At 42.6% G+C, this 13,820-nt stretch overlaps 1 protein-coding gene across 1 annotated transcript in view; it reads left to right on the top strand.

The window, feature by feature from the left end:
- Positions 1-13,820, top strand: part of EVA1A (eva-1 homolog A, regulator of programmed cell death) — a 218,339-nt gene that overhangs the window by 49,774 nt on the left and 154,745 nt on the right. Inside the window, exon 2 of the mRNA XM_009642516.1 lies at positions 13,072-13,286. Coding sequence (XP_009640811.1) covers positions 13,072-13,286 — 215 coding nt within the window. The remainder of the gene's footprint in view (positions 1-13,071; positions 13,287-13,820) is intronic.

Below are 13,820 nucleotides of genomic sequence, written 5' to 3'. Positions count from 1 at the left end.
ACATTTATCGTTGCTTTAATTTGTCCAGTTTCTGGTGAATAATAAATTCCCTCTTGGCCGAAGTCAATGGCTTAAACAGCAGATGCTGATCTGGCAGTTTTGCCTGGTTGGTGCATATGCAACAAACTGCACATTCTATTAAGGCAATATTTGAAGTTTGTAGCCAAGTCATCAGAGACAAGGCATATCAGGAATTAGGGGAGTCTCCTGCAAACCTACTTTTTAATCTTCTTATCTTTTTTTTTTTGCAGGCACTCTGAGCTCCCTTTTCTCACGGGTAATTTTTATCTCTGGGTAACACAGTCCTTTCTGCAAGCAGGTATAATTTTGAGCTCGACCATGTGGGAACGTAATGAGAGGTCACATACAAATGGATATACTTGCTCAAAAGCTTTATTTGTCCTCCTTTTTAGTATTTTAAGGCTGCCCTCCTTCTGTTTCTACAGTTTCCCTACCTTTGCCCAAGTCACCCAGCCACCGCGATGCTTCCAGCTGATTCTTGCTGGCAGGATAAGCGCCTGGGACCACACTTCCAATTATCAAATGAGGATTTTTTTTTTTTATATGTCTACTCTACCCTGTATCTCCTTTGTTTTCCCTTTTTAATTTCCTTCTTTTTCCCCTACTGTGCTTCTTCCTTTCACTGTTTAGCCTTTTCTATCTTTTCTCAGTCTCTCCTCATTTCCTTTCTTCTCTTGGGGTTCATAAAGCTGCCATGGCCTGGCCAAAGCAAAGAGAAATATGCATTTCACAGGCAAAGGTCATGCAGAGGGCAGCATCATAGTTCTTATCGCAGGTCCTGGGGAAAAGGATGCAGGTTCATTCCAGAGCTGTTGCTTTCATTAAATTTGTCAAATCTACCCTGAATAAGAATAAATAAATAAAATATGGAATTTAAAGCAGAAGGAAAAGGGAGATGTTAAAATCTCAGCATTGGAAACAAGCTTTTGCCTAATTTTTGAATTTTCTTGGGAAGTGAGTTCTGGAAGAATTAAGCTCAAGGTTTCCAGTCTGGAGGGGAACCCCAAGTGTGGATTCTCCACAGTGTCTCAGCAGAACTCACACCGTGTGCCTGTGAGCAGTAGCTGCCCTTTCCACAGCAATTTGTTAGCGTCCCCCAAAATTTCCTGCTTCTTCAGTTGAAAAAGTGCTAGGTGGCAAAGCAATCCAGAGTGATTTGACCTACTTGAGCATGAAAATTGCCTATCTATCTCCTACTCTTATTACACAACATCAAATGAGGGAGGCCTTGAGTTTCACAGTTTGCAATACAAAAAAGTTTCTAATAAAAATGACCATTGGAGCGTTGAAATGCTTGTTAAAATCAGCGAGAGAGACTACAGCCTGACGGGAAGTATTTTCCTGTAGGAGAACTGTTCACTGCCAAGATGTTATTTGCACATGTAGGTCACGCTGTATTATTTCACGCAAAGTAACAGGGTTTCAGATTTGCTCTCCAGGTTCACAGGAATTGTGCAGCATTTTAACCTGCCAGTTGAAATCTGCTTTTTTTCAGGCATGTGTAGGTCACTCGGGAGCGCCAGAGCTGGCTTCTGGCACTGTGTGCGAAGCACTCACAGCTGCTTGTGATGGCTTTAGCAGCGGCTCCCGTAGGGTTATGCACTTTTGCCTTCACTCCTGCCATTTGCCCTAGTCTAAACAAAGCTGCCATCTCTCTGTGCTCATAGTCTTGTCAGAATAAGTTCTCCCGAATGGGCAGAAACCCGTTTATTTAGTGTTGGTGTTTCTTAGCCCTTGCCAGATTGTCATGGCTTAGTTCTTGACTTGCTTAAAGAATTGGTCAATGCGCGTAAAGTCTTGTTGGTCACCTGTGTGGTCAAATAACTGCTTTCTTTGTCCCAGTGTGATATGCTGTGCAAAAGCTTTCTTTTAATTTGGGTGGTAACAGGATACTTCCCTGTCACTCCCAGTAAAGCTGTGGGCAAAGGCCAGGCTACTTTTAGACACTACTGTAGCTCTGCAGAGGTGGATGGTTAAGGCAAGGCTGATTTATATTTCCCTTGCTGCATGTTTCTAATACAGAAACAAACCCTTCCTCCTGTGTTTGCAATGGTGAAAGTCTATGTTTTTTTCAAACTGGAAAGCCCCCAAACTTTCTGGGCTGGTGCTCTGTCTCTCACTATCGTGCTGCATGGGGACACGAAGGAGCTGTCACAGACCTTGCCAGAGACCTGATATGCAGCATCTGCTTTCAGGACAGATGCTGAATATTTCCTATTTCCAGAAAAGATTTGGGACAGAAATTTCTTTGGTATGTGGTGAACTGGTAAACCCCGTGCTTTCAAAAAGCTAGAGGGAAAACCAAAAGATGCATTCATTGGGCATGAGGGTGCACCAGAAGGCTGTTGTTAAGCACTGTGCTCACCAGCACCGACTTCTCTGTGGGTTGATATGGCTAAGGAGGGCCCAAGAAGGGATTTGATGGAGATAAAGAGGTGCCCTGCAGAGACTTATAGGGTGCTTCTCCCCTGGGTGTGGAGAAAGCGTGGCAGTGATAGTTTGCAGATTGACCCCACAAGCCATGGACATGCAAATTCTATGCTATTCTATATCATGGGTTTGGTGGAGGTGGACTAAGATGCTGATGACCATAAAATATTCTTGGCCTCTTGAATGAGTAGTGAGATGTTCAGTGAGCTCAGAGCACGTCCTGAGGGAGGTGCATGCATCCAGCTCTGACTCCTTTCCCTGTTACAGAGGGATTTGGTTAATTGCTTTAATACCACATGAATAAGTTGGTTCCTGGCCCTTCAGAAATGGCACAAATTTGATTTCAGCAATTTTAATGACTAGGCCAGAAGGTGCAGAAGGGCTGTCAGTCTCTTGCCATAAGACTCAGTGATGCTTGTAGGAAAGGTTGAGCATCAGCATGGCCTGGGAGCAGGCTGAGTGTGGGGACAGATCCTGTTTGAGCTCTTAAACTGCACTGCAGGCAGTGCTGCCTACGGCTGCTGGGAGACACCAAGCTTTGGGGCTGTTTTTTGTTAGCTAGGGTCTTTCCATTTGCGTGTTAGATTTGTAATGATGTTGATTTCCAAGGTGATATTTGTTTTCCATAAGAATTATCAAAGGAAGGGGTGGGATCAAAAGGACTTTATTGTGGAACTGGAAGTCAAAATGAACACCAGTGAAACTTGTCTACATGAGGAGGTTTGTCAGCAAAGGTGCATTGGTAGTTGTGCAAGTGTGTCCCTGTGTGACTATGTTTACTATGGAAAATTATATGGGTATCAAGGCAGCCTAATTATGTTACTGTAGTTTTGCTGTTAAAAATCTCTTATATAAGCCATGTAGAGAAAACTGTCCTTTCCATAAAATAAACCTGTTATAGCTTAATTTAGAAGAGCTACAGGACCCCGGGTGGTGTGAGGTCTTTATCACTACTTAGAATGCAATAGCAAGGCCAGAGTGAGCAGTGCTGTGATTTATTTGTGTGATGACTGTGTTTTGGAAAGGACTTGGTTGAGAGCCAAGGAGAAAGAGCCAACTGAAGCTGCTCAGGAAGTATCACCCATGTGGCTCCTTCAGCTATAAAGTGATGACCTTAACACTTACCACAGCTGTATCTCTAGGACGAAATAGTGCCTAGCTTGTCTATAGTGGGTGGAATTGACCTTTTTGGGCTGTAAGAAGTACACACTAAATCTTTTTCAAAATTACAGCTCTCATCCTCTGAGTACTGAACAAACCCCATAAGGCTTCCCAAGGTGACGTGGTAATTATCTTTGGGTTATGCTATAAGATATATTTTATAAATATGGTAGTGCTATGTGCAATACACTTTATATAATTGACACATAGTACATGCTAATGCATGCTAAGTTATACTTTTTAGAATTAAAGACATTAATATTTATAATGCTGTAACACTAACATTAATTGTATAACATATTAATATTTATAATTCTATAACACTTTGAACAAAGTGTTCTAAGAAATCGAGCGCTGCAAAAATGAATTCCACAGTTATAGTGGGGTTCAGGCTTCTCCTGCAGCTTGAACTAGGTAAAATATTCTGCAAAGTTGTTTGTTGTTTTTTTTTTTTTAACGTGTATGTATGTCTGCTTATAAATATAATGCATATATATGTGCGTGTACACACACACATAGAATTTTTAGTGGGAAGTGTTAGGAGCTGACAAATCTGGTAGCCTGATAGAGGCAAGGCAGCGACAGCCCTGTGTTCCCGGGTCCAGGCAGTAGTGGTGCTGAGCATCTATTCCCAACAGAGAGATGTGTGTGTGTCTGGCCACACAGATCAACACGGGCAGAAACACTCAGCATTCATGCAAACACAAACAGCACCAGTGGCCTCATCCTGTTCCCCTCTCTGGTTGATCAGCATGAAAGCCTATTAGTAGAAAATATGCGTGCATACATACATACAATGTGGATCCCCCAGTAACTGGCCTCAGCCAGCCTGTGCAATGGCTGGCTCATGGTCCTCTCATCTCCAGTCACCTCCTGCTCAGGCATGTGCATGCAGATGGGTCTCTTGGTTGACTCCCTGACTCCCAGTCTTCCCATAGCGGACCTGGACCTCCTGGTCTCTCCTGTAGCCGACTCCTGGTCTGTCCAGTATCTGGCCCAGACTTGTGGCCGCTTTCATACCTGGCTCACAAAGCTCTTATTCTACACGCCAGCTAGTCCAGCTTGATACTAGTGATCATGCACTGAGATGCGTATGCACATCCCTGCTTGTTCCGGTTGCTGGCAGGACACACAGACAGGCCCTCTGACCTGTGGTCTGACCCCCATACATGCGTGTCTACACAGATCAATGGAATGGGCTTTGATCTGAAATATGGGAGCAGGAATAAACAGCTGGAGAGAGGGTTGCAAGTTGGCGAAGTCCTGTTGTGGCTCCTTCCAGCCAAATTCTCTGCCTGTCAAGTTTCCTTTAGCATCGTGGCTGCCTGCCTGCAACCATACAACTAGTGAAACAAGAATTTTTTAGAAATTCCTTAAATCTGGAGGAGTTGAATGGTCAACCCCTTGAATTTCAGGTCACGATACTGGTACAAGATTATAAAAGAAACACCAACAAACTGGAGGGAGTCCAGTGGAGGGCCAGCAGGATGGTTTGGGGCTGGAGCACATGGCATGGGAGGGGAGGCTGGAGAAGAGAAGACTGAGGGGGTATCCAGATGCTTCCTTCTGCTTCCTACAAATGGTTATACATAAACCACAGCCAGATTCCTCTCAGAGGTGCAAAATAAAAAGGCAAGAGGCAACAGACATGAGTCGTGACAAGGGAAATTCTGAGGACCAATGTAAGAAAAAATTTGATCAGAAAGGTGATGAAGCACTGGCATGGGCGTTTCAGAGGCTGGGGAATCCCTGTCCTTGGCAGCCCTTGCTCAGGGCTGAATAAAGTGCTGAGCAGCTTGATCTCACTTTGATATTGGCCCTATTCTGAGCAGCAGTTTGACCTAGATGACCTGCAGGAGGCCCTTCCAGGCTAAATTTCCCTGATCCTAGAAAGATAAGTTTAAAAAAAAGGATACATTTTTAATTCTGTTCATTTCCCTTTTCAAAATGTAAAAGATCAGGAAAAAAATCTCCATAGCCATAAGGGCTTTAAGAACTTATTCTAGAAAACAGTATGTTCTCAAGAAACCATAGGCTTATGGGACATACAAAGAAAAACAGCTAAGATGATGTTCAAATAGCAAAAAAGATTTTTTGTATTGAATTTTTAGAACAATTCTTTAAAGTTCTAGACCCAAAATAGTTGCAGTTGGAGCTGCTTATTAAATTCTCCAGAGTTATTCCAACAGTCTGGAAGAGTTGTAGTGCTTTATTAAATTCTATAGGAGTTTATAGCTAGGAAGCTTAAGGGGATAATTAGCAATAATCCTCACTAGTATCTGAGTTAGACTGAAGCCTGCAGAGTTGAAAACCACCATGGTTTTATTCCTGTCACCCCTAGCCTTCACCAATCTAATTTTCACTAAATTCTCATCCTTACGCAAACCCAGGGACCTCTACGAAATACTATTCAGCATTTACAGAAAGTTACCTTGTTTAGCCCTGAAATGCCTGCACTCAGCTGCTGTTCTAAATTCACTCTCGTTTCAAAGCCGTTTTTCTAAGTTAACACTGGATACTGTTTGGAGCTGCAACTGTGGGACAGAAGATCAGATAGTGGGCAAGGAACTGTTGACTTAAAATAAAAATATTTTCCCAAGTATGCTTACAAGATGTTCAAGTTTTTCCAGTACCGTATGGTATCTGAAAGGTGAAAGGGTTGGGGAATAGCCAAAGTGAAAGCAAATCTCTCTGTAGAAGGTTTGTAATAGCAAGTTTTAATCTCCAGTATTACTAACAAAGCAAAACAAACCCTACTTGTCCGTACTAGGCTGCTCTGTGATTTGAGAGAGCTGCTTTTTTACTCCTGCAACCGCAGGATTATCAGTAATGCCTGGAATGAAATGCATCCATTCAGTCACTTGCTCTGGCTTCAAGCCTTGCCTGGGGTCACATTTCAGCCCTGTTTGTCTATCCTCGTGGCGTGCTATTCTGTTCCACTGGCTTAGCGCTGCTTCTGTGAGATGTTATGAGTATCGGTGTTCTGTGTATAAAGAATAAGCTGAAATTCTCCCGTCTATAGCCTATCTGAAAAACATTCTGGTCTAGGGGTAGGCTGAGCTCCAGAAAAGTATCTGCTTAAGGTCTCTCCTGGAAGAAAGTTCTGGTTCACGTTTACAGTCTCAAAAACATCTGGAAGGAAGCTGAAGGAACTAGAAGAAAATAACAGTAGAGATTGAAAAAACAATATAGACCTGGCAAATAAGAGGATTAAAAAATAAAAGAATCTGTGTCAATCAGGAACAAGGCAATGTTCTATTCACTAACACAGTTAATTACACTGACTTCACGTGTTTCAGATAATGGGAAATTTCTTATTTCTAAGCATGATGTTCTTTTTTAATTGCATTGTTTTTTCTCAATTATATGTACACAATTCTATATTTGTAACTACAAAAGCTCAAAACAGGATGTTTTAAGAAGACATTACTATAGCTTAGATATAGCTCAATGCAGATATTAATGAAGCTTTGGCTTGAATTGCGTGTAGTAGTTCATTAACCATTAAAATCCTTTGAGTTTCCTCATAATTTATGAAAAGTTTCAGATCATAGAATCATAGAATGTTTTCATAGAATCGTAGAATGTTTTGGGTTGGAAGGGGCCCCTAGAGGTCATCTAGTCCAACCCCCAAAGTCATATCCAAACCGTATAAAGAGGGAAGTTTATTGTGACTGCCTCTAATCCTCCAGCACACACCTACAGAGTTGTTTCCTGGTGAAAGCTGAAATTTGTCTTCTGATGACTGGCGAGCTGTTGCTATGTGCCTCATCAAGCAAAACTAGAACTGTACTTCGTGGAAGCAGAAGAGGGCTTGCCACTTTTAGACAACCATGGTTAAATACAATATATGAACGAGTGTTTGTATACTCTATTTTCTTCCATCTGGCTGGGAGGAAAGCTCTTACATAATTTGTGCTTTTGTGAACCACTCCATCAGTTACTGTAGTTTCAAAAAGGCAGGGTAGCTCTGTGACAGTAAGTAAAGGATGATGTTTAGATTTACCATACCTGTAAAATGATGATACTCTGTATGAAACTGTTACTTTTCTCTAGTCCACATATATATTAAGGGCCAAAACTGACTGTTGGATGAGAACTGAGCAACAGTTCCCTGGAGAGGCAATGGTGAAAATGGTTCTTGGGAACTGACATTGTTGGGGGGGGATAGAGTTACAGTCAGCATTAAGGGTTGTGTTTGGGAGTAGCGGAGAGTAATTGCTGATGACTGATAGGAGTCAAACTCTGGGCTTCAGAAAAATAAATTGCAAGTGGTGTTTGAAAGGAACATTTCCTTCTCGTTAGAGGGAAACATGATCTACCATTTTTGTGAGGCACTTCTTTTCATTGTTTATTCTGTCTTCAGTGTGTAAATCCCTGCTTTGGTAATGACATTGGTCTTTTGAAATGAGGAGATGTTTAGCACTCAACTCCTACACATTGGTTTAATTTGGGAGTATGGATGCCCACCAGCAAAGATTCCCTGCCCTCAATGTAATCTTTAAAAAAAGAGAATTGCCAAACCCAAAAGTTTTGAGATTGTTTTTATTATCTCAGATTTTCAAAATGTATAGCATTCAGAAAAAGTTTGGTGGGCTTAATGCTTTAGATTTCTTTTATGCTTTTGCACATGCTTTCAAGCTGAAATATATATTTTTATGAAAAGCTCAAATTACCACCTCTAACACTGTCTTCTCTGAACAGGCTAATAAGTGAACCACCAAAAACTTTCCTGATGAAATCACGAGAATTTATGTCATTTATGCTCCAAGATGAACCATCACAACATAGAGTAGATTTGACTGTGGCAGTACAGTTGGGATATTTTCCTCAAATAATTGCTTGCCTTTAGGGCCTGGATCCTACAATGCTGATTTCACATCCCAAAATTTGAGAATGAAGAAAGGAGTGGCAAATGTCTTTGGCCATCTTTAATAACAGCCTACCTTATCTTTCTTTGGAGTGGACACTTGTAAGGCTGTAGCTTATATCCCAGATTACAATGCAAAGAAATATACTCAATAAGCAGTGACAAAATAATTTGGTAATACCTTTATCATCTCAGTTTCTTGACTGTCGTATTCTGTGATCTATGAATAGCTGACCGGTGATCTGCTGTATCATTTTACTAAACTAAAATAGTTTCTTGCAGCCATCCAAAAGAGATTTTTTCATGCTTTCCAGGAAGGAGTCAATGAGCTCTGTAAGCTATTCCTTGTGTACTTATGAAGTGCTTCTTATCTCGGTGTACGAGTGCCATTGAAGTCCTCAAACCCCTGCCATTGGCTACATGCTCATGCATTTCATTCATTAAGAGCATCCCAGTAGTTCCCTCCCTGGTACCACATGTAGTGGTACAAAAGGTCACTGGAGACTTGTTACCAAAAATTCAGCAAGGATTTTGGGTTACTGAACCATGAATCAATGTGTAAAGAAACGCCAACGCTTTCAAAAGAACTACCAATGAATGTAGTGCAAATTTGGCATGCTTTAAGAGGAAAGGAAGAGCATTAATTCTCTACAGCCACTTTCTTTTGCTCTTTGAAGAACATCATGTCATCCCTGATCATGCCCATGCCTAATCCAATATCTTCTCTCTGACAGTGGTCAGTGCCAGATGTTTCAGACATTGTGCTTTGTTTATTAGTAGCCACTCACCATCAAAGCATTCAATCCCTTCAATATCTTGAGCTTGAATGAACTGGAGTTATTTTGAGATTGCTGATGGAAGACAAGGGAAAGGAGTTGTTTCAACAAGTGATCTGCACTAATTGCAGGGGTTGAAACCTTCCCTGATCCTGAATTGGTAACAGGAAAGGCATGCTCCAGGATGGCTGTTCTGACAGAATAATTGAATATTCAGAGGAGCCAGTAGAGTCTTGACTGCACTTTGGTTGTATTTCTCTGGCTCCCTAATAGGTCAGCCTCAGGGAAAAGTCATAATGCACTGGAGTAACATCATGTAAAGTGGGATTTAATGGCTTGTGTTATATTCCTGCTTGTTTGTAGTTTGCTTTTCATGATGCCTATCTTATGTGGTTGCCTTACTTCTGAGGGAGAAGAGCTGATCTGACTCCAGGACTCGGTGTACAGCATCACACAGAGCATGGGCACAGATGCATTCTACTGCCTGGCAAAGGAGATGCACTCCAGTAGTTCATCTCATCCCCAGAGTGCTTCCTTGAACAAGTGAGATAAAGGCACTAAATTAAACAGTGCTGTTCCCTGATCTCATGCAGCCCTGTCACTTACTCTAATTATTAGGGCTGTGTCTCAGTCTTTTTCTTATAAGCAAATGCTGCCCTGGGGACTTGGAAATTAATATGTTGATTTGAGTAAATATCTATTTGGCACACACCTTGAGGCACTGCAGCAACAGAACTGCTAAATAAGAACTAAAGACTAAAATTTAGAGCAAACAGAGAACCCAGCCCTCATAGTGGCAGCTTGAATACTGAAGCTGAATTACTGTGTGTTGGTTTTCTCTAAGAACAATGATTATAGTTGTTTTAGGCACCTTGAAATTTGTTCAGGACAATATTCTTTCACACAACTCCTGAGCTAGCTTTTGGTGTTGGCATGGAAGAAGAACTATTCCCAGTAAAAGCTCTGGATGAAGCCATACTGTTTTGGAGAGTAAGGGGAAGTTGCTGGATATGGCCTTAGGGACAGAGAAAAGACCCTAGGAGTGTTTAACTTAGTGGAGTAAATATGCCCTACAGATGTGTCTACAAGGATAGACAGAGTTGACATTGAAATGATTCTGAGCAAGCCATGTGAATTCTCTCCAACCACATGAACTGAGCTTCCCTCGTGTGCATTATCATGTCTTGGAAGACAGGATGAGGAACATGAGGAAGCAGTGCACCTTGCAGCGATGAAGGGTAACTGCATACCACGCTGGCCCCTCATTATAGCAAAGATGTTGAGAATCTGGAGAGAGTCCCTTTGGCTGCCAAGAAGGCAAGGGTATTGGAACATACAATAAATAATAAGAGACTGAGGGAGCTGGTCTGTTCATCTAGGAGAAGTAAAGAATAAGGAGAGTGGGATCTAATTACTGTTTTACGCTACCTAATGGTAAAGAGGAAATGGAACCAGTCTTTTCCCTGAAACGCACCAGGGGGAACAAACAAAAGTCATAACATGGGAAATTTTTCACTGTGAAAGTTGTTAAGCACTGGCACATGTTGCCCAGAGAGGTTGTGGAGGCCCCATCCTTGGAGATATTCAGAACTGGACAAGGCCCTGGGCATCCTGGTTGAAGTTGGCCCTGCTTTGAGCAGAAGGTTGGACTAGATGACTTGCAGAGGTACCAGCCTAAATGATGCTATGATTATGGACTACCAAGAGAATAGTCACTTTTTAGCCATTTTTTGAAAATAAGTCTCAGAGGTACCTCAGGTTCCCTTTTAGGAATTTGTCTAGGGTTACTTGTTTCTCTTCTCTCTCTGCAACTTAAGAAAGGAGTCTACCATTTCTTAAGAAATGAGATAGAGGAACACAGGGACAGGGCATCATGGGATGGTAGACCGGTGTTGGTGGCCAGTAGTGGGAAGGGGACTTCCAAACTCATTATGGTGAGGCATTCTGCAGGGTAGAATGGGACCATGGCTGACGCTGACATTGGACATGCTATAGAGTTCCCTGCACATATGTCTCTAGTGTGGCAAAGTCAGGATTTGTTTGGCAGTTGCCATGGCAACCTGACTGCAATCAGTGCTTTTAACTCAGTGTAACTTTAACGAGGTGTTGTGGTTTAAGCTCAGCTGGCAACTAAGCACCTCATAGTCGCTCGTTCACTCCCCCGCAGTGGGATGGGGGAGAGAATCGGAAGGGTAAAAGTGAGAAAACTTGTGCATTGAGATAAAGACAGTTTACTAGGTAAAGTAAAAGCTGTGCACGCAAGCAAAGCAAAACAAGGAATTAATTCACCACTTCCCATGGGCAGGTGGGTGCTCAGCCATCCCCAGGAAAGCAGGGCTCCATCATGCGTAACAGTTACTTGGGAGACAAACGCCATCACTCCCAACGTCCCCCCTTTCCTCTTCTTCCCCCAGCTCTATATGCTGAGCATGACGTCATACGGTGTGGGATATGCCTGGGGTCAGTTGAGGTCAGCTGTCCCAGTCATGTCCCCTCCCAACCCCCCCCCCCAGCTTCTTGTGCACCCCCAGCCCCCTCGCTGGTGGGGTGAGAAGCAGAAAGGGCCTTGATGCTGTGTAAGGGCTGCTCAGCAGTAATGAAAACATCCCTGTGTTATCCAAAGCATAGCCCCATATGAGCTACTGTGAAGAAACTTAACAATCCCCCAGCCAAACCAGTACATGAGGCTTTGTTCCCATGCTTTATTCTTGTTAACAGCTTTATTGGTGGATAACATCATCCTCTAACAAACAAGGAGACATTTGTTTCTGCATACTGTATTCCTTTTAAAAAAATTGAAACTGCAGAATTGGATAGAAAGCAAATCTTTTGTGTCAAAGGCCTAGAACAGAAGGTGCAACCAGAATTGTGAAGGAAGATCAAAGATGTGATTGGTGTGCCATGATGGAATAGAACCTCATACAATCGACTGTAACCCCAGCTTTCCCCTTAGTGGTTCTGTGTCTGGGCCTTTCTTGCCCATGATCATAAGTTCACAGGAAAAGTGAGGTTGGAAGTGACTTCAGTTCTCTAGTCTGACCTCCTGCTTGAAACAGGGTCAACTAAAAGGTTAGACCAGGTTGCTCAGGGCTTTATCCAGTCAGGTCTTGAAAACCACCAAGGGTGTAGACTGCACAACTTCTCTGGGCAATCTGCTCCACTGCTTGACTGCCCACAGAGTGACAAAGTTGCTCCGTATGCCCAGTCTGAAAATCTCTTGTCTCGTCTTGTGCCTGTTGTCTCTCATTCTCCTACCATGCACCACTGTGAAAGGACTGGCTCCATCTCCTTGATAACCTCCCTGTAGATACTGTCAGGCTGCTATTAGTTTTCCCCAAAGCTGTCTCTTCTCCAGGCTGAACAAGCCCCTTCTTACGGGGCAAGGGCTCCAGCTCCCAACCATCTTGGTGGCCCTCTGTTAAACTCACTCCAGTTTATTGATGTCTGCCTTCTACTGCGGGGGCAAAAATTGCATGCACTGTCTAGATGTGGTCTGAATGATGAGTCTGGCTCAGCTGCATTTCCTGTAAACTTGATAGCTATGCCAATGTAAATAAGTGGTGTGATTGGGCTAAGGGTTTGGAGCCTATGAATATTGCTTCCACTAAGGATATATAACATGGCTGAAGGCCAAATCACCAAGCCTGCCCTCCCTCCATGTCATTGTCTCTCTCCTTTGCATGTGTGTGAGATAATAATAAAATCTGCGTCCCTCATTGCTTGTTAATTGTGTTGGTTAGACTGCACTGCTGTAAATCACCTAAACATTAACTACCTTTCACTAATAATGGTTTTTGTCATGTTTTTTTGCAGGTTACATATCGCAAGTACTAAAGAATTACACTGACCATGCCTGCGATGGAGAATATGTCTCCCTGAGATGTCCTCACAGAACCACCATCAGCATCCAGTCTTCTTTTTATGGCCGTATTGTACCAAGTCATCAGATGTGTCCTTCTCGCTATCCCCAGACCTATGCAACTTTAATTAAAGAAGATGTTGCCTGTTCAGTTGGCACTTCCCTTCAGGTATTGCATGTTAAACTGGATCTGTTCATTTTGGACTTCATCTTTCCTTGGCCCGCAGCAGCTCTCTATGCTGGTGCATAGAGCTGTATGAAGCAGTGCTACCCGGGGAGGGGGACCTACGTCTCACACAGCTTAGTGGGTAATTCATCTTCGTAGTTTAGACATGACTGAATTAGATTTTGCAGATTAATTTCTTAACTTTGCTGCAAGTCTAGTCAATAGCAGTTCAGGAATGTGGTTGAAACAGAATTACACTGCAAGACCACATTATGTTTGACTGGGTGCAAAGATAACTTTTTTTATAGTTTTCCTTCCCAACGGTTAGCTTTTTCACAGAAGTTGCTGTGGTGTTCTTTTTACTTCAGAACTGATCCTATTTCAAGAGGCTTTTACTTTGGTAACTTGAAACCCAGAGAGCATCCTTGGCTTTAATTCTGACTCATTTGGCCCTTCGGCCACTGTAAGTGAGCATCCATCACTTAAGCTTGCTATCTCCCAAGCATCAGTAGTTAATCAGCTCTGTCCTTTCGTGTA

This window comes from Egretta garzetta, unplaced genomic scaffold (genome assembly GCF_000687185.1).
Source record: "Egretta garzetta isolate BGI_Z169 unplaced genomic scaffold, ASM68718v1 scaffold87, whole genome shotgun sequence".
Classification (NCBI taxonomy): domain Eukaryota; kingdom Metazoa; phylum Chordata; class Aves; order Pelecaniformes; family Ardeidae; genus Egretta; species Egretta garzetta.
The sequence above is the reverse complement of the archived record's forward strand: the minus strand, read 5'-3'. Positions and strand labels throughout refer to the sequence as shown.